The 26,491-nt window shown below is 44.0% G+C and overlaps 2 protein-coding genes across 13 annotated transcripts in view; one reads left to right on the top strand and one right to left on the bottom strand.

The window, feature by feature from the left end:
- LOC129705798 (sodium/hydrogen exchanger 10-like) overlaps positions 1-9,077 on the bottom strand; it is a 147,689-nt gene extending 138,612 nt beyond the window's left edge. For 4 of the 10 annotated variants that reach the window (XM_055649609.1, XM_055649611.1, XM_055649610.1 and 1 more), the window contains exons 1-3: positions 8,697-9,077; positions 4,096-4,196; positions 1,752-1,880 (exon numbers count right to left, since the gene is read on the bottom strand). In XM_055649609.1, the coding sequence (XP_055505584.1) occupies positions 1,752-1,880; positions 4,096-4,196; positions 8,697-8,898 (432 nt within the window). In that variant the 5' untranslated portion in view covers positions 8,899-9,077. Of the gene's footprint in view, positions 1-1,751; positions 3,178-4,095; positions 4,197-6,749; positions 6,806-8,696 lie in introns of all 10 variants that reach the window. The other 6 variants (XM_055649617.1, XM_055649618.1, XM_055649614.1 and 3 more) reach the window with 5 other exon arrangements.
- A 222-nt stretch (positions 9,078-9,299) lies between these two features.
- The window catches only part of LOC129705800 (galanin peptides-like), a 44,018-nt gene continuing 26,826 nt past the window's right edge, over positions 9,300-26,491 (top strand). Inside the window, exons 1-2 of one of the 3 annotated variants that reach the window (XM_055649620.1) lie at positions 9,300-9,339; positions 23,758-23,793. The gene's annotated coding sequence lies outside the window, so the exon portion shown is untranslated. Of the gene's footprint in view, positions 9,340-9,394; positions 9,445-23,757; positions 23,794-26,491 lie in introns of those variants that run through there. The other 2 variants (XM_055649621.1, XM_055649619.1) reach the window with 2 other exon arrangements.

Here is a 26,491-nt window from a genome sequence, read left to right as displayed (position 1 = left end):
AACCGCTGCTGACTGCCTGCACTCCCCCGCAGTCAGTCTCCATTTGGACTTAGTCCATGGTTCCTTTCCTGTAACACATCCTCACAGAACTAGAACTAAACAACCTGAGAGTAAAGAATTTACCTGCAGGTCCGGTTTTAAACCTTCTGCTGCGGGGGCAACGCTCCACCCCCCCTTCGAGCTTGTTCTCGAGGTCATTGTATGCATCCGGGGTTCCCTAGTAGTCAGGCCTTTCCCCCCGCCGTGCTGGGTATCCCCGCGGTTCCTGCAGCAGGGATAACCCCGCGGTCCCTGTGAAAGGGATTGCCGCGATATACATTGCTGTGTGGAAATCCCCGCTATATAGGTGCCATTGGCACCAGTATGAAGCCACTGTCTCCAACGCCAACGACCCGAGAGGCGAATTCACCGCCGCCCGCTCCCACATTCCACGGTCTTAAAAGCGGCTTATGTCGCGGGGTATCCCCGATGTCCCCCCCAGGTGCCACCAGCACCAGTGAAGCTGCTGGCTCCAATGCCAGCGGTCGAATTCACCGCCACCCACTCCCGCCTTCTTAAAAGCGGTTTGTGTCGCGAGGTATCCACGATGTTTCCCCCCCCAGGTGCCACTGGCACCAGTGAAGCTGCTTGCTCTAACACCAGCAGCCCGAGAGGCGAATTCACCGCCGCCCGCTCCCGCATTCCGCGGTTTTTAATGCGGCTATGTGTCGGGTATGCCCGAGGTCGTGACCGGTATTCCCTTGACTGGGTCCTCCAGAATTTGCCCTGGGCTTTAACATGACCTCTAAGTAGAGGTTCCTGTAGGAAGATAAAACCTGGAAAAGGTTGAAAAAACTTACCTTCAGGTCTGACTGTTGGCAGGAGAATCGCGTTCAGCCTGCCAATCATACGCAATGCGTTAGACGATATGACACGCATGCGTCCTGGTGGGTTCTTCACGTAGTCACTCAAGTGACTCCGAAGTAAAATTGCTTTGCACCATCACATCACTCAATTTACATCTCTTGCCACTTCCCTTCTGCTATCTTATTACTCTCTCATCATTTTTTGTTAATTAATTAACTGGATGTTGACATAATTGGCAAGGTGAATTACATTTATTGACCATTACCAAATGACAGCCAGTTGCCATGCTATTTCAAAGGGATGTTAAGAGATAATCACATTGGTAGGATCACTTAAGGATATTTGTGAGCGTGCAGGGTTTAGGAGCTCAATGGGTCAGGCAGTATTGTGGATAGAAACTAATGAATTACATTTGGGATCTCAAAACCTACTTCAGTCCACAGATTCTCCTTGACCCGCTAAATTCTTCCTCCAGATTATTGCTTCAGAACTTAACTTCTAATAAACCAGTCACTTAACGATTCTAATAGCCTTAAACTCTAGTCCTATTTCTAAGTATTAAGAGTTAAGAGTTCCTCTTTCATTCTGCAAACATACCAGTGTCGCATTCCCCTTGCCGATTTAAATCCACCACTGTGAAGTGGTAATAAGAGCTGAGTTGTTAATATCAAGAGACATACCCCACAGCGAGGTCATTTTATTTTGTTCAAGCCAATTGGACTTTTATACCCGTAATAACAATGTAAAACTAAGTACATGTTCGAATCTAGTTTCAAATGTGCAATATATCTGTAAATGGATGCACATTTGCACTTTTAGGCACTGATGATTTCAAAAAATTAAAGAGGAGCTACCATAAATATATCTAGGCTGTGAAAAAATAAAGAGAAAGTTTAAAAACAGACCTGTGAAAGTGACTTCAAGAATATGTGAGATTCAATTTCAAATGCACTGCTGAATATCAGAACTGGCATAAATGCATGAATAAGCAGTCTTGGGTTAATGTTTGCCAGAGTTTCAGTGTACAGATTAACCTACAAAAAATTCAGATAGATAAATTATGCACCTACAGTAATATACAAGTCCACAGAAACATTTTAAATTGACCTGCTTGAATACACTACCCAATATATTTATGTAATACAAAAAATATGTTTTAGGTATCAGAAGACCATTTGCTTATCTAGTTTATCCTCTCAAATCACCCATAAGTTTCTTTATAGCATTTCCCCAATGTCCTGTACTTCTTTCTACATTTGCAATTCATTCAAACATTCTAGAAATTTGCCATCATTTTTTGATTTTAATCCAGTTTAAATTTATTCTTTTCTTTTAACTCTGTTAACTAAATAATGTTGCTTAATTCCCAAATCATGCGTCTCTTTCTTTCTGGCCAACTACACTAAACCAGCATTCATGTTTATTTACACATGATACAATATTTTGAAAGCCTCAAATGACTTTCATAATTCAATTATAACCTGTTCAGTTTAGTTTATTATCACGTGTACCAAGGTACAATGAAAAGCTTGTGCTGCATGCTAACCAGTTAGAGAAAAGACCATACATGATTACAATCGAGTCATTCACTGTGTACACATACATGATAAGGGAATAACGTTTAGTGCAAGATAAAGCCAGTATAGTCCGATCAAAGATAGTCCAAGGGTCACCAATGAGATAGATAGTTCAGGACTGCTCGCCAGTTGTGGTAGGATGGTTCAGTTGCCTGATAATAGCTGAGCAGAAACTATCCCTGATTCTGGAGGTATGTGTTTTAACATTTCTACACCTTTTATAGAGGGAGTGGCCAGGGCGCAGCTCATCCTTGATTATGCTACTGGCCTCGCTGAGGCAGTGTGAAGTATAAATGGAGTCAATGAAAGGGAGATGGGCACAAAATACTGGAGTAACTCAGCGGGACAGTCAACATCTCTGAGAGAAGGAATGGGTAACGTTTCAGTTCAAGACCCTTCTGAAAGGGAGGTTGGTTTGTGTGATGGTCTGGCCTGCATCCACAATTCACGGCAATTTCATGCTGCCTTGGATGGAGCTGCCAAAACAAGCTGTGATGCTTTCTATGGCACATCTGTGGAGGCTGGTGAGAGTTGTTGGAGACATGCCAAAATTTTCGAAGGAAGTAGAGGCGTTGGTGTGCTTTCTTGGTCGTGGCTTCAATATTGGGTGGTCCACGAGAAGTTGGTGATATTAACTCCTAGGACTTTTAAATTTTCAACCATCTCTACTTCGGCGCCATCAATGCAAACTGGAGTATGTGTACTGCTTTGCTTTTGAAGTCAATCACTATCTCCTCCTCTTGCTGACATTAACCTTCAAAACAAAAGAAAACTGGTCCTATTTTATCCTGTACCTAAAGCATGATCAATGCATCATGGGTTAAAAGTCAATTGCACACCTCTTGCAGCTAGATTAAAACAACCTAGGAGAAAATGATCAATTTTATACAAAATATGCATCCTTGACTCACATTTCCTCAAATAATCAATCAATTTGCATTTTGCAGGTAGCCTTTAATCCATGAATTGCTGTTGTAACAATGTTATTGTTTCAATTTTCAGTCACAATTCTGCTTCAGAATACTCTACGTTAAAGTAAAATGCAATACACTGCAGTTACAAGTTAAACATACCTTTTGTCACGTAGATTGTCTTCTCAAACACATAGTTTACTGTATCATAAATCCCAATACTGACAAGGGTTTCAATTGACAGATGCTAGAATTATAATCCAAAGTTCTCCAGATATCTGCCTTATTCTCCACTTTAATTGGCCTCAATCAGAACATATAGTGTATCATATAATAATGTAACAATAACATAATGTACTACCTCCATAGTAATTCTAATTTATGCCTAACATCAAGCCAATCTTATGAATAGGTTTATATAGCATTTTCAAATATTTAATTTAATAAAAGTTTATAATAAAAATATAGATGATTAAGTAGGACTATTGGTGTGATGATTCAGGAATGTTATTGTTGTCATCAAGTATAGTTTTTTCTTTGACTGGATAGCATGCAAATTAAAGGTTTTCAATGTACTTCAGTACATGTGACAATAATAAACAAATCTAATTATATGATCTCCTTATCTAAATAGAGTATATGAGAAGCCAATATTATGAAGGAAACTTTCAAATCCAAAAGTGGCATTCAAACAATATTTTGTTTTGAAGATTTTTTTTAAAATGTTAACTCTAAGATTGCAATAAGATTGAGATTCATACCAATGGATATTTGATACTTAATGCTCCAAAACCAATACCAGCCATACAGACAAGTACTGTGTATGGAAGCTTTATTCTTTTCAGTGCAGTTCTGATCACAGCTGGAAAATAGAGCACAGCAAATTTTAGTAAGCTAAATAAAAGACCTCACATTGATACAATCATCAAATAAGCAAAGATTTTAATAATTATAAAACAGAAATTAATTCAGAATATTAAGTATCAAGTTGGGAATTGTGACATTTTATATAAACCATTTGATTCAGGAACCTGTCACACAAGTCCTTCATAACAATTACTGGGTTTGCATTGCATTCTGAAAAACGCCAATGCAATTGATTAAGTGGCAGCAAAAGAGAGCGATGGCGGACGACATGGGCAAAAATACAGAATTCAGAGATGGAAATAAAATTCTGATATTTGAATCACTTTCATACATTCAATTAACTTTTGTCCTTTTGAATGTCTTCAATAAAGTTTGTGTTTATGTGCCTCATCTAAAAGCCTCAATATATTGTCTTTTCAATATTTTCTTTTCCCAGAGCTATCCCAGAGTGGACTAAACTTATATTGCACTGTCTATGTGTGTGCAATGCATCTAATATCCAGCTACACTGAGAAGTACTTCCCCCCAATTTGGTTTTCACCATACCAATTTTTCGCAATAATTTCTGAAAGACAAGACAATAAAATAAAGGTATCTTTGACAAAAATTATGTGTCTGCAAAACTTCAGAAAGTATTTTAAACTCATGGAGATTTTCCAGTATAAAAAGAGTACACTATTTAATATTTGAAGAAAACTTTATTTTGAAGATACATTTATTTTACTCAATTGACTAAGCAAAACTGTAAATCCAAGGGTAGATCGAACAATCCCTATTCCAGGCGTATACTGGCCCTATCCCCAAACTCGAATTCCACCATGGGGAGGTTGCACGGCAGTCGAGGTCATGACCCGTGACCCGCACTGTTGCTACGCAACGCTTTCTGGAGTACTTGGGGTGAACGTCAGGTAAGCATTTACTATGGCTGCTACAGCTGGCCCTTCTTCTGTCCCAACATCCGGGCTCCACGCTGACTGGTTCCACACTAGTGGTCCCCGGGTCGTTTATCCCCGTGGCCTGGGTTGGGGAGGGGGGTGGGGGGGGAGGAGGTTGGGGTGCCGGTGCAGCGCGGTCAGTGATTCTGAGTGGGCAGAGGGACCAGACTGTATCCAACTCTGCTGCAGCTGACGGGGACGTTGCCAGGTTTTCTCCCCGTGTGTCCGCTGCCCAGAGCCGCGGCCCCGTGTATGGGCGCTGTCGACCCACAGCCCGTGACAGTGCGGCCGCACAGTGGGAGGGTGGGCGGAGGGCGGCCGTGGCCGAACAGTGGTGAACCCGGGGGGGAGAGTGGGGGCTGTCCCGAGGGATGCGTTCCTTTGGCCGCTTACAACCTTGGTGCTCGGGTTCAGAGCAAAGATACGAGAGCATTTGATTCAGAGCGCTCAGTCACTCTCCACAATTATTTTAACAGGTAAGAAAGTAAACGTTTTGTGTGTTAACAGTGTATGCCGGAGGCTGCCATGTCCTCCAGAAGGATTGAGGACATGCGTCACACCCTTTGACCCGATGACCTTACATGCAACCCCCCCCCATAACTGACGACTGCTTTGGGGCTAACCTCCTGTACCCATGCAGAACTCACGGACTTCATTAACGTCACTACTAATTTCCATCCTGCACTCAAATTCACTGAGACCATCTCCGACATCTTCATTCCGTTTCTTGATCTCACCGTCTCCATCACAGTAGATCAACTACCGACTGACATCTATTTTAAACCTACTGACTCCCACAGCTATCTAGGCACTTCTTCCAATGCTGCCTCCCGGAAAGACTCTATCCAAGTCCTCTGTCTACGCGGTATTTACGCATAAGATGAGGTGTTCCTTACCAGGACATCCGAGATGACCTAATCCTTTAGGGAATGGGGGGGGGGGGGGGGGGGTCCCCTCTTCCATCAAAGATGAGGCCCTCACATGGGTCTCCTCAGTATCCCACAACTTCGCTCTCACTCCCCCTCCTCCCAGTCGCAACAGGGACAGTCCCCTTGGTCCTCACTTTTCACCCCATCAGCTGTCGGGCACAGCACATAATCCCCCGACATTTATGCCACCTCCAACGGGATCTCACAACCAGCCACATCTTCCCATCTCCAACTCTTTCGTTTTCCAGAGACCATTCACTCCGCAACTCCCTGGTTAACTTATCCCTTCCCACACAAATCACCCTCTCCCCAGGTTCTTTCTCCTACAACTACAGACACAACACCTGTCCTTACACCTCCTCCCTCGACTCCGTCCAAGACCCCGACTGTCCCTTCAGGTGTGGCAGAGGTTCACTTGCATCTCCTCCATCCCACCTTATCTACCGTATCCGCTGTTCCAAGTGTGGACTCCTGTATATCAGTGAGACCAAGCGCAGGCTCAACAATCGTTTCGCTGAACATCTCCGCTCAGACTGCCTTGGCTTCTTTGATCTCCCAGTTGCTAACTCCCACTCCCATTCCTGTAGGGAGGTTTCATGGCAGTCGGGTCACGACCCATGACCCGTACTGTTGCTACGCTACTCCAAATGGATTACACGCGATGTACTGCAGGTAGGCACTTACCATTGTTTCCAGAGTAGCGGGCCCGTTAAAACCCGCTGAAATTGTCAATTTTTGCGCTGTAAATAATTATGGAAATCGGGATAAGCGTGTGAGACATTTAGCCTACTTCAGAATTCCAAAAGTGAGGAGAAATGACGGTAGATAGAAGCAAGAGTAGCAGGGGCAACAACAGCCAGAGACATTGGCCGTTTGCTCACTGCATTTCATCAACAGTAAAGCAGTATTTGTGTTTTTACTTGATTCCTTTGGCATCTAAAAAGTTTCAGAAGTGATAAATCTGGCTGTAAGTTTTTTTTTTTTTAATCGCCCATGGTTCTCGTGGGTTTTTACATACAAAATGAAAACGCATCTGAAGAAAAATTTACAGCCAGATTTATCACTTCTGAGAATTTTTAGATACCAAAGGAATCAAGAAAAAACACAAATAATGCCTTACTTGATGAAATGCAGTGAGCAAACGCGATAATTCCCAATATTTTCAATGTTTACCAAGCACTTTAGCTGCTGTAGTCCCTTCAGTTCTCGCTTCTCTATAGGGTGATTTCACTAAAGGTCACTGGAGCGTAGATCCGCACCCACGTGACCAAAATTCTCAAGTGGAGGACACTCGAGGGTTCGGTACATGTTAGTGGATGGGAAAAAACGCATTTTCCCACCCGTTAAAAACATAGAAAACGGCGAGGTTGTGAGCTGCAATTTACTGTGCCAGTCGGGGTGACCGTGAGGCACAGCTACCTAGATTTACAGGAAAAAAAAAAGATAGCAAGTAAGGTAAATTCAAGAGGGAACTGAAGGTACCAAAGCGGCGGAAATGAACAGCCGACATTTGCCGTGGATATTTACAGGTCCAAAATATCGGGAATTATCGCGTTTGCTCGCTGAATTTCATCAAAAGTAAGGCATTATTAACTTACTTTTGATAAATTCAGCGAGCAAACGCGATAATTCCCGATATTTTGGACCTGTAAATATCCACGGCAAATGTCGGCTGTTCATTTCCGCCGCTTTGGTACCTTCAGTTCCCTCTTGAATTTACCTTACTTGCTATCTTTTTTTTTCCCTGTAAATCTAGGTAGCTGTGCCTCACGGTCACCCCGACTGGCACAGTAAATTGCAGCTCACAACCTCACCGTTTTCTATGTTTTTAACGGGTGGGAAAATGCGTTTTTTCCCATCCACTAACATGTACCGAACCCTCGAGTGTCCTCCACTTGAGAATTTTGGTCACGTGGGTGCGGATCTACGCTCCAGTGACCTTTAGTGAAATCACCCTATACATTCATTTCAGCACCTCATATTTCACTTAGGCTGCTTACAACAGCGGTATGAATATTGATTTTTCCAACTTCAAGTAACCTTTGCTCTCTCTCTCTCTGCAACCATCCTTCATCCTAGTTCGCAAACTAATTTTAGTCCTCTTGATTACATTTTTACTTTTTGGATGCCTCGTTGTCACCTTCCCCTCAGATAACAATGACCCATTCTACATTTTCCTTGAACTTCGTCCCCTTTGATCTCTCGTTTTCACACCTTACCCTTCCATATCTCTGTTTCCCACCCCCCTGACTCTCAGTCTGAAGAAAGGTCTCGAACCGAAACGTCACCCATTCCTTCTATCCAGAGATGCTGCCTGTCCCGCTGAGTTACTCCAGCATTTCGGGTCTATCTTCAAGAAAACCCAACTCATTTTCTCCGTTACTTCCTTCCCTCAGATTCTGAAGATATGCACTGAACCGTTGGATTGTGAAAAGATTAAAATCATCAATTCAACTTCGTTTGGCACATTAAATTAGTCGGCATGGGCCTGTTTCTTTGCTGTCTGGCGCTACAACTTATAACAAGTTGGCGATATGCAGAGTACTGCCCTGCAGACTACAAATCCAGAAGAAGTTTCATGCTCCATCAACATAAATTGCAGTTCTGACATCACGATCGCAAGGATTTTACCTCCCAACAGAAAGGATCCAAAGATGAATAGAATGACACGTGGCATATCTTCGCTCATGATTGTGAAATCATCTCTTTTGAAAATCCCGTGTTCACTCTTTTCAAATGCTCCAGAGTCCAAGTCGAGTATTTTCACTTGATCACCATCTTCACCGAGTCTGTGCCGCGACCAGCCTCGCGTAATGTTGAGCAACACGTCCATGATTCACACTTGTCTAATGGCGCCCTGTCCGGCAGTTCACCACCCGCGCGCTCCGAACTCCTCATACGTTTGAACGAGGTACCGACCAGCGCATGCGACTCCGTGAGCGAATGAGCGTGCGATTCCGAGACACGTGTTTCGCTGACCACTCCCTTCCCTCGCTTCCCCTTCCCTTTCCCTCCTCCCCCTTGCCCTCTCCCTCCTCCCCTTGCCCTCTCCCTCCTCCCCTTTCCCTCTCCCTCCTCCCCTCTCCCTCCTTCCCTTTCCCTCTCCCTCCTCCCCCTTTCCCTCTCCCTCCTCCCCTTTCCCTCTCCCTCCTCCCCTTTCCCTCCCCTCCTCCCCCTTTCCCTCCCTCTTTCCCTCACCCCCCTCTCCCTCCTCCCCCTTTCCCTCCCCCCCTTCTCGGGGTGGGGAGTTGATAAGCAGATGGTTGGAACAAAGGTCAGAGATTAAAGCAGAACGTGTGACACAGACGGCTGAAGAGTTGCAAATTGTGAAGCCAGAGGAAGAAATGGAAAGGGAGGGGGGAAATGGGTGTGAGTCCAGGTGATGAGCGAGGGAGGGGGTTACTTAAAATTTACAGGTTACCTAAAATTGGAGAATTCAATGTTCATACCTTTGGGTTGTCAGCTACCCAAGCAGAATATGGGGTGCTGTTCCTCCAGTTTGAGTATGGTTTCACTATGCCAATGGGAGAGACCCAGGACAGAAAGATCAGTATGGGAATCTGAAGGGGAGTTAGAATGGTTAGCAACCAGGAGATCCAGTAGACCATGATGGATCACTGAGTTACACCAGCACTTTGTGTCCTTTTGTGTAAACCAGTGTTGTGTTCGATAAATCACTGGATTCAGACAACAGAGTTAGATTCACTGAGTAATTTATTACACTACTAAATAAGGCACATGCACTCACGTATCCCAAAATATCCCCGTACGCACTCACAAACACCGAGTACAGAGCAGAGCACGCCGCAGGATGTTTCTGTTCTCAATCACCTGGCACCGTTCGTGACACGGTCCAAGGTTGGGGCTGTCTCCTCGAAAAGGCGACTGACACCATCCTTTACGGCATTTCTTATCAGTGCAGACCATGCCACTGCCCCTTCCCCGAGCCAATCATAAGCCCTCCTTGTCTGCAAAGTTTCTATGCTACTGGAGGCAGGTGGCGAGGGTGGTCTACCCAACTATTACTGTTGTGTTTTGTTTACCAACACTACGCTTTCCCATAGAATGGCCTGAGAAAGGCTACGCTGGTGTGAGAAGAGTCAGACCTGTGTGAGAACAGTCAGACCTTCTCAGGCATTGTAAGTTCCCACCCATGGAGGTACAGAAAATATCTCCCACTGTCTGGAAAACAGTGTGTTTGTATCTTGTTTTCAAGGGGTTATTGAATGCAGTGCTGCTAATTTAGCTGATAACTCAATTTCCCATTTTAGCTGAAATTGTCTGTTAAACCCTTACACAACAACCAGCATCTGCAGTTCTTTATTTCTACAGTCTGAAGAAGATTCTGATCTGAAAAACCACCTACCCATGTACTCCTCAGATGCTGCATGACCTGCTGAATTACTCCAATGCTTTGCGTTCTACTCAATGCAGGAATTCTTGTGCACAACAAGAGTTAGTCTTTTCCTCAGAAAACATTCTAGTTATGCTCTTTATTCTACCTCCGGTCTATCTTTCCTCTGGTTCACGTGTTAAGTGTTTTGCTCCCATTTTAATTTTGTGCTGTATTTCTTTCCCTGATCCTACAGTGGTGTCATCTGCAAACTTCTAAATTGATTTGGAGTATAATTTGTCCGCTTGGTCGTGACATGTAGGCAGTATTATAAGGGGCTGAGAACTCATCCTTTCGAGGCACTGGTCTTGAAAATGATTGTGGAAAAAGTATTGTTACCTATCCTCACTGATTGTGGTCTATGGGTCAGAAAGTCAAGAATCCAGAGGCAGATTGATGTGCTGATACCTGGATCCAGGAGTTGGAGATGAGCTTGGATAGGATTATGTAATTGAAGGCGGTGCTATAGTCAATAAATAGGATCTGATATAGGTGTTCCTGTCATCTAGATGTTCCCCAGATCAGTGTAGGAATTGGGAGATGGCTCCTGCCATGGATCTATTGCGATGGTCAACAAATTACAGTGGTTCATGGTTGTCTCAGAGGTTTAAGTTAATATGCGCTATCAACAGTCTCTCAAAGCATCTCATGATGGTTGATGTCAGAGCTACTAGATGGTAGTAATTGAGGTTTAGTTCAAGGTTTATTATTGTCACTTGCACCGAGGTACAGTGAAAAGCTTTGTTTTGCTTGCTACCCAAATAGATCAGATATACTATGCATAAATACAATCAAATCAAACTCAAGTACATTAGTTAGAGCGAAGTGTGCAGAAAATAGAGGCACTCCACTTTGCTTTTCTTTGGGACAGGGATGATAGTTGTCTTCTTGAAGTAGGTGGGAACTTCAGAATTGGTTAGGGATAGGTTAAAGATGTCTGAACAGTTTTGCCAGTCACCGATTACATCTGCGCGAGTTGCTCTCTGTGGATTCACTCTCAGGAAGACCAATCTTGTATCTGTGACAGTGAACATGGATACAGGCACACCCAAATCCTTCCACCGACCTTCTGTTCAAAGCGTACGTTGAATGTATTGAGCTCGTCGAGAAGGATCACGTTGTTGTCAGTGATACTGTCTGACTTCATTTGTTGCCCATTATAGCATGCAAGCCTTGCTACAATCAATGGGTGTCCTGGGATTCTAGCTTGGACCGAAATTTCCTTTTGGCACGTCTGATTGCTTTGCAAAGATCATAAATAGATTTCTTGTGCCATTTGGGATTGTTTTCAAATCCTGCAGACTTAAGATTTCCCCTGAGAGTGGAATCGTGGTTCATCCACAGTTTTTGGTTGGGGAATACTTGTATTGTCTTCTTTGGTACACATTTCTCCACACACTTCGGAGGAGGAGCCATCTTGGGGAATGGCTGCTAACCAGCAGCTGTCCGTTTAATTCGCTTTTTTAAAAAATGTTTTGAGTAAGTCCTGTGTTTCGTCCGTTGGAGAAATTGACTTTTTAATGTGGGGGGTAGGGGACAATCCTACTTCTAGATCCCTACCTGGTCGGTGAGGCAGATTTTTCTCCGGGCTGCCCGTCGACCCGTCCTCGTGGCCTACCAGCGGGTTTGGAGCGCCGTTTCCTGGCGGGGACCACCCAGCACCTCGGCTTCAGTGGCGGCACAGCGCTGGAGCACTTTCGTGGAGCGGAGCGGGCGATGCCTTGCCTGGGTCGCCACGCTGGATCGACGCGCTGGAGCTCCGGTGAGCTGTGACCGCTGAGTTCAACACCTCCGGGCTGCGGGTCTGCGGAGCGAAGAGGGCGGCGCCGACTTTAACATCGGGAGCCTGGGTGCTCCAAACCGGCGCGGCCTTGTAAGCCGCGGTCCCCAGTCAGGAAGTGGCCGTTCCAGGTGGTCCGGCCGCTGAGAGGACTCTCCCAACGCCGGTGAGAACGGCCAGGAACATCGGGCCTCCGTAGAGGCAATTGCGGTGGCCTCAATAATAATAATAATAATGGATGGGATTTATATAGCACCTTTCTAATAATCAAGGCACTTTACATCGCATTATTCATTCACTCCTCAGTCACACTCGGTGGTGGTGAGCTACTTCTGTAGCCACAGCTGCCCTGGGGCAGACTGACGGAAGAGTGGCTGCTAATCTGCGCCTACGGCCCCTCCGACCACCACCAGTCACTCACACACATTCACACACAGGCAGAGGTGGGTGAAGTGTCTTGCCCACGGACACAACGACAGTATGCACTCCAAGCGGGATTCGAACCGGCTACCTTCCGGTTGCCAGCCGAACACTTAGCCCATTGCGCCATCTGTCAATAGGCCTGACTTTGGGTGAACTGGGGATGGAGACTGGACATTGTGCCTTCCCTCACAGTGGTAATCCATTGTGGGGGGATGATTTTTTTGGCTGTAAGTAAACCTGTTAGTCTTTGTCCAAGATGGCTGTCGGGAGAGTGGACGCTAGCGCGCTTTAGCTGCCGCTGCTCTCTCTTCACACCGTGTTTTTGATTTTTTTGTTTTTGGACTGAATTCTGTTTTTAATTTGTCTCTGTGATGTCTTTATTATTTATTTTATTCTGATTATATGTTTTATTATTCTTGTTAATCTCTGTAAGGTGTCCTTGAGATTTCTGAAAGGCGCCCAAAAATAAAATGTATTATTATTATTATTATTACTGATGAATTCAGTGATGGCATTGGCTTACTCATTTACATTTGCCACAGAGTTCTTCAATATGGAGTCTTCGATTGACTGCAGATATGTGATAACTCTGGAGAGGGTTCAAGGTACATTCACCAGGATTTTGCTTGGGATGTCATTGTTCAGTTATGAGGAAAGATTGGAGCTAGGTCTCAGGAGTTGTAGAATATTAGGGATGTCATGACTGAGCATAGACAGGGTATCATTTACAGTTTGGCAGGCTTAGCAGTTGGGTACAGTAAACAGTAAGGAGGATAACAAATTTGAGAGGGTATGGAAAGATGGAATGGGCAGTCATGTGGTGAATTTTAAGGTGCATAAGTACCAAATTATTCATTTGGCAGAATAAACAAGGAATGACAATGTAGACAAAGTTGTATAATACTAAAGTAGGCGCAGGAACTAAGATATGGGCATAATACTTTGAAGGTGGGAGGTTAGGTTGAGAAAGTGGGTAAAACATTTGTCATCATGGGTTTAATAAATGGAGGCATTGAATACAAAAACATTGCCTCCAATTCTGTTCATTGTACTGTGGTAATCTGAAAACTCAAGAGGAAGTGTAAAAGGAATTATGAGAATAGCATCAAGATTTAATTTACAAGGATAGCCCATAAAATCGGATGTGGTTCTTCTTGGAGCAGATATGAGGCAACTGGATTAAATATCTGGATTAAATATCAGTGCCAAGCAAATATTTGGCAATTGGATTTAGAATAAAATCTACTTACACAACACAAAAAGTTCTGTGCTACACAAGTATTTTTAGATAACATCCTCTTAGAAAGAAAGCAAAAAAAGGGGGGAAAAGTCTTCATATGTTTCATTACCCAATGCATCCTAGATGATGTGGCTTACTAATAACTTGGAGATGAAGCATTATAATCTTCTATCTATCTATCTTCTATATATACTGTTACTAAAATTCTCGTCTTGACTACTTCTGTTTTTTTTTCTAGGATTGCGCAAAAATAGTACCCTATATCGCTAGGATTTTTTGCCACCTTACTCAACGTTCTCCTCTGCTCCAAGCACACCAAGTTTTGTTCCGATCGGTGGAATATTACAAAAGTTATATTTAAATAATCATGAGGTCAGCACATTGGTCTTCTTGCCTGCCAGTCACCATGAAGGTAACGCCCCTTCTGGGTGAGGATAATAAATCCCCAGAAGCGGGGCTGAGTCCACAAGCCATGTGGAGTCGGGGGAATTCGTTGTGTGGAGTCGGGGGAAGCCGCGGTGTGGAGTCCCTCCTCCCTCATCCCCCACACCACTCCACCCCCCCCCCACACCACTCCAACCCCCCCCCCCACCACCCCACCCCCCCCCCCCCACACCACTCCACCCTCCCCCCCCCCGCCCCACACCACCCCACTTTCATGTATGTTTTCTAGGTCTGCATAAAACTTAAGTCTTCAATTTACAACAGAAGTCTTTAATGCTTTACTCAATGTTGGCAGCAAGACAACTCAAAATGGCTGCACACACACACACACACACACACACACACACACACACAGTCTACAGACAGGATAAACTATATACAACACATCTCCCTTTGTCCTCCCACCCCACACAGTCCACCAAACATCACATTCCCCCTTTCCAGTTTGAATGTCTTCATTTGGCTGGACCTCACTTCACTAATTTTTTCCACATTTTTTCCATTTCATAACTCTTGCTAAAGGCTCAGAATCAACAGAGATTTCCTCAGTGTTTTCTTTCAAAGAGATATCAGTAGTTGCTTTATCTGTATGCTGCTCTTTCTCCACTTGACCACCTCCACTTTTTCTCGGCGGTTGTCAGCGTTTTGGATGCAAACGCAATTGGTTCTTCCTTGCCGTTCGGCGCCGTTTGTGAGATTACAGCTCCATGACCATATGGCGATGCATCGGCAGCCAGCGAGATCGGCTTCGATGGGTCATAGTGGACCAAACGCGTCTTCTGGGCGAGCATCTCCTTCAACCTGGTGAATGCACTCTTTGGACCAGTGCCATTTGATGTCCTGTTTTCGTAGGTTTCTCGCACTTGCTGACCATGTTGGAATCCGTGATCGATGACAATGCCATAGTTGATCCATCGTGGATCAAGACATTCATGTCAAGCTTAAAAGCATGGATCCAGTCGATGCCGCACAGGGATGTACCTTCTTTACCAACAGCGAACAGCAGCAACATCTGTGTCATACGATTATAGGAAACGACGACAGTGCATTTGCTGTTCGTGGGAATGGACTATCGGCCGTATCCGAAAAGGCGGATGTTGGTCGGTTTCAGTTTCGGCGATCCGATCCTCTCCCAGATGCCTGACCCACTAGCGACACAGCCGCAACAGTGTCTACCTGGAACTGTAGATCGGTGTTCGAGGCTGGCAGCGAAATCCTCGTCTTGTTGGTGATCAAAGACACACCGAGCACTTCAATAGGAATGGTTTCCACAATTTGGTCAACTGTGTTTTGCGCTTACTTGCCCTTTCTCAGCTTTCCTACAGATCGACACACTGTCTGGAGATGACCTTTACGGTAACATGTATAACAAACGGACTTGATATATGGGCACTCACGGAGATGAGCAGTCGGGTCGCACCGGTAGCAGGGTTTCGATCCTCTACCCATAGGGGACGGCTCTTCTGAAACTGTCCCACCTTATCCGGATTTGCTCTGGGTCGATCAAGTGCTTCTGGCGTTGCGGAATCTGGTGTTGTGGACGAGTCTGACGAACTGTATGCACCTCCTGAGGGAGCTTTGATGCTGTTTCGCCAGCCATTTTGTGAAGTTCTTTACTTAGCAGCTCGGCCATCTTAGCACACTGAAGCACATTCTTCAATGAGGCGTCCAATTCCTTGAGAATCGACTGCTGCTCATGACCAGTCTATCCCGCAATGCATTGTCTTGGCACTTTTCGCAGCATTGAGCTTTAAAATCACATGCCTTTGCCTTGGTGCGAAGTTCGACAAGAAATTTGGTGATCAATTGCCCTTCCTGTTGCACCGTCCGGTAGAAATCAATTTGGCTTGTTTTGTGTATCATTAATGATGGCATGTGTCTTTAAATTTTAGACTGCCCGTTATATTGTGGGTGGGATTTATGACGTATTTTGGGCGTGTTTGGAGCTAAGTTTCTTGCGTAGAAGCTTAGTTTTCAGTTTAGTTTGGGACCAGCATGGAGAAGGTTTACCCTTCGACCATGCAAAGCGTAACGAAGACACAAGGAGTTTCTAACCTTGAAAGCGATTAGCTGGAGTTCGTTGAAGATTATAGTGTACGAGTCGGAAGAAGTTTGGATGTACCTTATTGTTTTTCATCAACAATAAAGAATTTATCAATCAAAAGACTGTGTTTGGAAGATTTGTCTGTGAAGAATCTCTGAAGGTCTCTGACGGTGAGCTTGCATGCGTATGAAGATATTCCCCGTAACTATGCAGTCCATTTAGCGGCTAGAGGGAGTAATCTCTTGAACGATATAAAAATCTGTTGCTACATTAAGTCGAAGGTTCCCTCCGACCAGGGGGGTGAATAATAGTCCCAGAGATTTGGACAGAAGACTGGGCTAAGATCTCAAAAGAGGTTTTGGACAGAATAGCGGTTCCAGCCGAGTAACTGAAGACAATAGATCTTGGCCAGAGAAGGCCTTGAGGTCTATCAACAACATCGAGACTTATCTGAAGATCTAAAGACATCATCACAGAAATTGTGAGTAGAAATCAACTATTATTCTTTGAATTTGAAGCTGCAAAGCTTTAATTTTTAACGGCTTATGTAAAAAGAGCCAGAAAGTGTTTTTTTCAATCTGACTGGAGAAAGGAGACCGACCTTGGAAATTGTTTTGAACTCTTGATAACACACATTCCTTTCGAACTATCGTCATCTTTAAGCCCATGGATGTTGGAGAGATGTTGTCTACAATATCAGTTTGTTATTGTTCCAAGAAATTATGTTTACATAAATTCAACGTCCCTATTCGTTTAATTTAAAGACTAATCTGCCAAGACCTCTTTAAAATCATGGGGCCAGAAGATGAAGAAAGAGCCATTCATGAGGAACCACGAGGTGGCGATGAAGGACCAATTAGGCAACTTAAACTCACTCACAAAGGCCAAGTTCTAGCTCTCAAGGGAGCCGAGAAGGAGGAAAACTCGATATGGGAACAAGTTAATGAGTCAATTGATAGCTACAGAAAACTCATGTATCGAGAAGAAACAGATAATTCACAAGCTGCCTATTTGAAAGAAACCGAGAAGAAGAGAAACAAATGATGGAAACAGATTACCAGATTAATTGAGAAACAGAAGAAATTAATGGAATCAGAACAGAACGTGATCAAGGTGAAATCTAATATGAGCCAACTATTGATCCTCTGCCAGGAGGTTGGCAAGAAACAAGATGTGCTGTTGTGTTTACAGCCGTCTCGGGAAGAATACATAAGACACACCCAATGGGAGGAAGACAGAGTGAATATATTCAATGGTTTCATGGATAAGGCAGAGGAGTGGTTATCAGAAATTATGCCACAACTTACGAGCTTAGTAGCTGGAAGTGCGATGCAACAAGGTGCCAGAATGGAAGATGAGATTGCACCTGGGGATAGTATCTCTAATATATCTCCACGAGGATCAAGACATAAATCTGGTTCTACAGCCATTTCGGTATCAAGAGCTTCTGCTCGATTGGGAGTTGAAGCTGATCTAGCTGCTATCTCAATAGAAGTGGATGCCTTGAGGATGAAACATGATATAGAGCAAGAAGAAGAAGAGATGAGACGACGGAACGATCAGAGGAAAGAAGAGATGAGATGAGAAGAAGAAGAGATGAGGCGACAAAAGAAACAACTGAAACTAGACCCAAAGATGGCGGTGGCCAAAACAAAGAAGGAGCTACTGGAAAGTGAGGGTTCAAGATGCAGTTCTAGAACATCAAAGGTGATGAACTCCGATTTGCGAAGAAAGATTGCTCGAAGTGAGTTAGCAGTTGGATCAATTCCACAATCGAGGTCCACCGGATTTCATGGCTTTGAAAACCCATTGGAACAGAGGAAGATGGGTGAAACTTCTTCTCAGCAAATGAGTGCTAGATCGAAACAAACTACTATTGGACCGTCTGTGGATGCTCGAAACAAACCAATAGCGGAACACGCTTGTCCGAGGCCTGGTGCACAGGCTCGAGCAGACCAGTTTATCAACAGGTGGAGCCAAGCCAAGGTTATCAGGATGAATTATTGGCACTGTTGAAAAGGCAACTGAATTCAACCAGATCATAGCTCGACAAAATACCTCTCTCATTCTACCACCAGCAGAAATTCCTACCTATGATGGGGATCCTTTGCAGTATAAAGCTTTTGTAAGGGCATTAGAAGAAGTATTAGAAACTAAAGATACGGATGAAAAGGAGCGCTTACGATTTCAGTATTTTCAGTATTTCAGTATTTACTTTAATGTAATTTTCATTGAGTACTTACATACAGAAGAAACAAAAATTTGTTTCTCAATCAGTTCCTGTCAGTGCAGTTAATAAAAACAGAATAAATACGTACAACTTTAAAATTAACATATCTAAAATAGACTTAAAAATTGAACTAAAAACAATCATTCAGACCGGACAGTGGCTTTGCTTTGACAGCTGTCTAGCTGTCAAAGTATGGGCGAGGTTAGATGTGTTGGTGTATGATGTATGGGGAGGGGACACAGTCCGTCAACCAGTTTTATTGCCTGTGGGAAGAAGCTGTGTAGCATCCTGCTGGTTCTGCAGCTGATGCTCCTGTACCTCTTTCCAGATGGCAGAATGGAGAAGATATGGTGTGATGGGCGATAGGGGTCCTTAATAATGGAGATGGCTCTGCGGATGCTGCGCTTCTGATAGATCTCCAACAGGAAATGGAGTGGAGCACCAATGATCCTACTGGCTGTCTTCACTATCCTGTTGTTGTTTTTGTTCATAAGCCTTACATCTCCCAAACCAGGAAGTGATGCCGTAGGTCAGTATACTCTCGATGGTGCCCCTGTAGAAGGTCGTTAGGTGAACAGTAGGAAGACCTGCTTTTCTTAAGGGCCTGTCCCACCAGCATGCGATTGCATGCGTCTAGCGCGACCAAACGTGGTCGCTTGAGGTGTACGGCCGCACGGGGCCGGCCGCAATTCGAACCGCGGAGGCCTATGGAGTTGTGCGGAGCTGGTGCCAACATCATACTCACCAATAAGCTGGGGAGGAGGCGGGCCGACTGAATTTGGACGTCGCATGGCGTCGGGCGGTGACATCATCACGCAATGGCACGCCGGGTGGTGACGTAATCGCGCAACGCCACACGCTAATCGTACGCCGTCAAGACACTGCATTCGATGTCAAGACACTGCATATGCCCGTCGAGACGCTGCGTATGCCCTCAATGCGTCTGCGGGCCGACAGGCCGTTGGCGCGCGGGATTTTCGGACAGTGCGGGATTTTCGGAGCCCCGCGCGATGTCGGGACCAGCCCCGCACAACTCCATACGCCTCCAGCGATCAAAGTGGGACCGGCCCCATCAGTCCATACGCCTCAAGCTACCACGTTTGGTCGCGCTAGACGCATGCAATCGCATGCTGGTGGGACAGGCCCTTTAGTCTCCGGAGGGGGTGGAGCCGCTGCTGGTGAAGTACGCCAGTGGAATTGTTCAGTTACTTGTAGAAAGTTGTCAAATTGAGCCAGTCAACCATGGCTATAAAAAGGCGAGAAGGTTACTTAAAGAACGTTTTGGTAATGAACAGAGGATTGCTAACGCATACATGGAGAAGGCCCATGCTTGGAAAGAAATCAAGCCGGAAGATGGGAAGGCATTGAGTGATTATGGAATATTTCTGAGAGGTTGTTGCAGCTCGATGAAAAATCTCGGCCACATGGAGGAAATTAATCTTCCAAGTAATACTAGAATCATCATTAGTAAGTTGCCCAGAAGACTGAGAGAAGGGTGGAGATACGAAGCAGGCGGAATAATGGATAAGAGAAACCAAGTAGCCAGGCTACCAGACCTGATGGATTTCTTGGACAAGGAAGTACGGTACATGTTAGAGCCACACTACGGGACTATTGAAGACCATAAACCGATTGCAGCTAACAAAGGTTCTACCTTTTCCAAAACTGAAGAAAGATCAGAACCCAAGAGAAGTAGTTTTGCTATCACAACCAGACCTGTGGAAACGACAGATGAATGAAAGAAAATATGTCTACTAGCAAGCAAATAGTATTTTGTTTGATATGTGATGAAGTCGAAGATTCAAGATGAAAGAATATGAAGACAAGATGGATTTCTTGAAAGAGAAGGGAGTAGATCCCAAGTAGATCTTTCTTCAGTTTTGGAAAAGGTAGAACCTTTGTTAGCTGCAATCGGTTTATGGTCTTCAATAGTCCCGTAGTGTGGCTCTAACATGTACCGTACTTTGGATGTCTGAAAAAGGGACATATGGTGAGAGACTGTAAGTGTCCTATAATTTGTTATAAGTGCAGGCAATATCATCCTGAAGCACTTCACACTGAAGAAGAGCTACCAGGGCATTGGGAGGAGGAAGAATTGGAACAAATAGATGGAGAGCTACCACAGCAAATAGAAGAGGATGAACCTGAGCAAACAGAACAGAAGAAGAAGCCAACTACCAGTGATGCTATCACCTCGCCTCAAGTAACTGCTCATATTAGGGTCGGGGTTGATGCTTGTAACTTTTCTATCTTACCAGTACAGGTAAGGAAAAGCAAGACAAATACAGTGTTGCAAACATATGTTTTTCTGGATCACGGAAGTTCAACTACCTTTTGCACAGAAAACCTGACGAGAAGGCTGAACATCACAGTAGAAGAGACTAAGATACTGAAATAAATTCCAGTATTGATCTACTTATCAGAACGAATGTTTTAAAGGCATTGGAACCTATACAGACTGTTAGGAGCCAAGGTGATGGACCGTATGCTATGAAAACCCGACTTGGATAGGTTATCTATGGTTCCTTGAAAAGGAACAATGAAAACGAAAATCAGAGGAACTATCCTACCATTGCTGTTAATCAAATATCTACTGATAAATTAGAAATGCTGGTGATGAAGCAATACCATCATGACTTCAATGAAAGTACCAATAACGAAACTGAAGAGATGTTAATGAAGAATTGAAGTTCATGGATATTATGAACTACTCAATAAAGATTGACGGACTTACGTTTCAAACAAGAAAATGTTAGTCTGCCGAATAATCGTCGTAAGGCTGAGCATAGCCACCAGAATTTGAAATGCAACTTTGGCGAGAATACTAAATTTCATGAAGTAAGAATCTCTTTCAAGAATAATTTCTGCAAGGATGATTACTTAAAATCCATGTCTACTGAGCAGGAAGCAATTCTACTAGTAGAACATCTGCCTTCTCTTTGCAATAAGGGAGGATTCACACTTTCCAAGTGGATCAGCGACAATTGTGAAAGCATTCCACTAGATGATAGAGACAAAGAAACCAGAGAGTTGGATTTGGACAGACAATCTGCCAATGGAAAGAGCATTGGGAATTACCAATGTTGTACAACTGAAATATGTTATCACAAAAGAAAATCCTGCAGATAAAGTTTCCAGAGAACTGACAGCGAACTGCTTCTTAAGCGACAAGGGATGGATCAATTAAATCTCTCTGTAAGCCAGACAGAGAATGGCCAAAGCTTGAGCTGGGATTTGCTAATGATCCGGAAATTAAATCAACCCTAACGATGAATTTTATTGCTAAATATCCTGTTATTCTCTCAAGGGATTTTCACGCTTCAACATTGTTGTTACAACCCATTCATGAATTGGTCGGACATGGGGGAAGACGTTTCATGCTATCAAAGCTTTGGACTGTTATGTTTTCGACTATATATGGGTATCATGCCTGATTTTCAGGGTTTGGTGCGCACGGCACGAGTTTAAACTAAAGCCAGTGTTTTAATAAGATTAATAATCAAGTTATGCTTGCTTCTAGAAGGCGAAAGTGAAGATGGAAGAGTCGATGAAGAATTCTGATTGCGGATATTGAATTGAATTGAATTGAATCCTTTATTTGTCATTCAGACCTTTCGGTCTGAACGAAATGTCATTGCCTGCAGCCAGACATGTAATAATAAACAACACACAATAAACACAAATTAACATCCACCACAGTGAGTTCACCAAGCACCTCCTCACTGTGATGGAGGCAAAAGTCTTAGGGTTGCTGTCTCTTCCCTCCTCTTCTCCCTCTGCGCTGAGGCGATACCCCACCAGGCGATGGTAAGTCAGTCCGCGGTTCAAGCTCCGCGGCCCGTGGGTGGCCGAAGCTGCCGCCCTCCAGTCCAGCGGACGCAGTTGTTGCCATGGGAGCTCCGGAAAACAGGCACCAACCTGTGACCCGCGAACTCCCGACTATGTCATCCACTCGCCCGCGGCCGAGCCCCGGTTTCAGGTCGCTGCCGCCAGAACGCCGCCTCAACCACCGGAGCACTATGCATATATAATGCATGCTATTTTTTCCTCGTTTGTATAGTGGTTAGTATCCACGCCTGTCAAGCGGTAGACCGGGGTTCAATTCCTCAACAAAGAGCCACGGGGTTCAATTCCCTGACTTTTTGCTTTTGATATATGTTAAGCCTTCATGGCTACTTTTTTGGATGTTGATTAATAATTGCCTCGTTATATACTCGGAACAATCAGGAGCCGGTATGTAGTGGCCATTTGGCTTGTTTTGTGCGTCATTAATGAGGCATGTGTCTTACAGTTTAGACTGCCCGTTATATTGTGGGTGGGATTTATGATGTATTTTGGCCGTGTTTGGAGCTAAGTTTAGAAGCATAGTTTTCAGTTTAGTTTGGGACCAGCATGGAGAAGGTTTACCCTTCGACCATGCGAAGCTTAACGGACACACGAGGAGTTTTCTAACCAGAAATTCCTCCTCTTCTCCTTCCTAAAAGAACGTCCTTTAATTCTGAGGCTATGACTTCTAGTCATAGACCAGGGGACGGCAACCTTGTTCTGCATAGGTGTCGGGACGCATGTCCATGAGCGGATGGCGGGCCATATCTATCATGTGTACACATGGATCCCGCCCCGGATGGCAGGCATCAAATCATGTGTTCACAGAAGGTAGACAAAAATGCTGGAGAAACTCAGCGGGTGAGGCATTTTTGTCTACCTTCAATTTTTCCAGCATCTGCAGTTCTTTCTTAAACGTGTTCACAGAGGGTGCGCGGCTGTGCCGGCGGCGTTGAGCAGGATGTGGTACAGCCAGAGCTTGCTGCTCGGGACGCTGCTGCTCATGGCTGGATGATTAGGGGTGGGAAAAAACGCCTGCAGGCTGGATGATTTCAGATTACGGGCTGAATTCGGCCAAGGTTGGTTGCCGACCCCTGTCCTCGACTCTCCCACTAGTGGAAGAGTCTCCACATCCTCTTCACATCCACTGTAGCCAAGCCTTTAACTATTCTGTACATTTCAATGAGGTCCACCCTCATTCTTCTTAACGCCAGCGGGTGCAGGCCCAGTGCTGTCAAATGCTCATCATATGTTAACCATATCTTAAGAGGTATATTTTGAATTAATATGTTCTCTGTTTCATTTGATCACAGATTTCGATTGGCCAATCCCTGCAAAGAAGAAACATGGTAAAACAATCTTTCTCATAACTAATTGATTCAAACTACCAGTTTAATTTTCTATTGTACTAGTAGGCTATGGTCCGAGGAGCTTTTTCGTTCAAGTTTGTGACCCCTCACGGAACTACCTGAATTTTTAACATATTGTGTAAAAATATTATATAAATCACACATGAAACTCTTCAAGACCAAAACCTGCACATTTTTTTAAAATATGAGAAAAACGATCAATTTTCCGAGTAATAATTCTGTAATCAATGCATGTTTGACATTGAGGTCGGACGCAAACTGACCAATCCCGCACTTTGATTTATGGTCGCTTGGCAGCGAGGACCCTGGGATCATGGCTGCCTCCTAATTACATCAAAAAAATAACTAAGTTTTGATGGAAAAAGGTAATGCTAACGTTGATGATCATTTTGTTTTTCAATTGATTTATCTTTAAAAGTTATGATGTGAACTGTTAAATAAAATGATAAATAAACAATGTAGGGTCAGGGTCAGGGTCAGGGTCAGTCTGTCAGTCAGTTGGTCAGTTGGTCAGTCTGTTAGTCGGGCTTGTCTGTAGGCCGAAGGATCCTGTGGAGGATCGGTCGGGCTGTCGAGCCATCGGGCCGCCGGTAGGTGATGAGAGTGGCCGGTCCGCCGGTGGGTGGTGAGAGTGGTCGTACGGTCGGTGGGTGCCGCGAGTGGTCGGTAGGCCAGTGGGTCGCGAGAGTGGTCGGACGTTCGGTGGGTGCCGCGAGTGGTCGGTCGGGCTGTCGGTAGGCCAGTGTTGCAGCGAGCATGCGGGCAGTCTGACAGAGCCGGCGCTATAGGGCTGCTGAAGGCGTGCAGGGCAGTGCTGCTCCCCACCATCATCACCATGATGATCCAGAAGGGCATGCTGGCTGAGGTTGGCGCACCCGCAGCCGGTCCCAAAGCGGCTCCAGCTCCAGTCATGGGCAGTTCTGGAAGGGGGGCTAGTTAGGGTTAGGATTAGGCATTTTTCTGTCAGTGGAAGATGCCTTAGCCTTCCCTCAGCCTGGAACTACCCCAGTCCCACTATGGCCATGACCCCCCACTCTGCACACTGGCAGTCAGTGGGATTCAGTGAATGGGGGAACCCAAAGGAACTGCCCTCACCCATTAATTAGGCTGGTTCAGGAACCGGACCTCTGCGGCAGTCTCATTCAAAAAACACACTCACAGTTATATTAATTACTGGACTAAATGGGACCTTCAAACCAAAGGCAACACAGCTTTAACACTTTCAAACCAAAGGCAACACAGCTTTAGCACTTTCAAACTAAAACACACTTTTGCATTTCCAAACAACATTTTCAAACCACATTAAGGGCACTGACAGGTCAGTAAAACCACTCACAGTTTAGTAGACATGTGTTCAGTGATATTCACAGCTCAGACTGAGAATTGCGACTTCTTGCTTCCCCATCTTGCAGACAACTGAGGCACCTCCACACTTCCGGGTTTTATAGTCCCTCCGGAAGGGGCGTGGCCTTCAGGAGAGAGAATCTCAACAATTTTAAAACACTAATAACTCTTTTATTTTTCATCAATGAGTAAATTCCTCTTGTCCTGCACAGCGGAGGGGGACACTGAGTAAGATGGTCAAAAATCACAGCCGTCAGTGGCAGCGTTTTTTCTAAATTCAATATACAGTGCAACAGGAAGTGGTCAAGATGAGACTTTTAGTAATATAGATACTATTTTTATATGATATAATTATACATAATTATATATGATTACAGTCATATTCACGTCATATATATATTAAATATATATATATATATAATATAATAATATATGGTTTAAATAGACTGCAACACAGAAATGGGCTCCCCATGATGTAATATGGGCATTGGACATTAGATGGAGCTTACTTTTTCAATCTCATTTTCTAATTAGTTTAATTAATTAAAGTGCAACATTTGACACTGATGAGTTATGACTTCCTTCTCAATTATATTTTATATAAATCTGTGCAAAATTTAATGTAGTTCTGAGACATGGGTCACAAAAGTTGATTTCCAGACACATTTTTTATACTCAGCCCATAGCCTATAGGTGGAGATAATGGAATAAATAGCAGCAAGTACATTGTATACATATAAACTACTAAAATTCTGAACCAAAATCTGTATTTTCTATATTTTAACAATTTCTAATATTTGTATTAAATAAATTGAAATTAATATATCACTTCAATTTACAAATATAGATTTTTTCATCAATGGAAAGGTCTACATGTAAAAGGTTAGGTTGGATTAAGTGTCTGACACATCTGATCATTAATAAATGCAGGAATGGAGTAATGAACTGATAATCAAAACTGATACACCAATACTTAAAAATTCAAAATGTAATATTGGATATTGGGGGATTATCAACATTGCAACTGGCTCATCATTCTAAACTAGGAGAATTTGTTGTGAAGGGATATGCTAAATATCTGAAGTACCGTGTGCACTTTTAACCCCCATATTTATTGGTTAGCCTTGGATTCAACACCGGTTGGTTTCTGGGAAAAGGAAATTGTCCTTTAAGGGAGCGTGGATAAAATTGACCTGTATTTGTTCACTGAGAAAAATTAGTTCTCTCTGAGATTTACAACATTATTAGCGGATTAACAGGATGTATACTGAGAGGCTATTTATTAGTGGTTTAAGACAGAGGTCAGAAGTCTCTTGACTCGAGGTTTGTAAAC

The sequence above is a fragment of the Leucoraja erinacea genome, chromosome 18 (assembly GCF_028641065.1).
Source record: "Leucoraja erinacea ecotype New England chromosome 18, Leri_hhj_1, whole genome shotgun sequence".
Taxonomy (NCBI): Eukaryota; Metazoa; Chordata; class Chondrichthyes; order Rajiformes; family Rajidae; genus Leucoraja; species Leucoraja erinaceus.
This window is presented reverse-complemented; position numbering and strand designations above follow the sequence as displayed.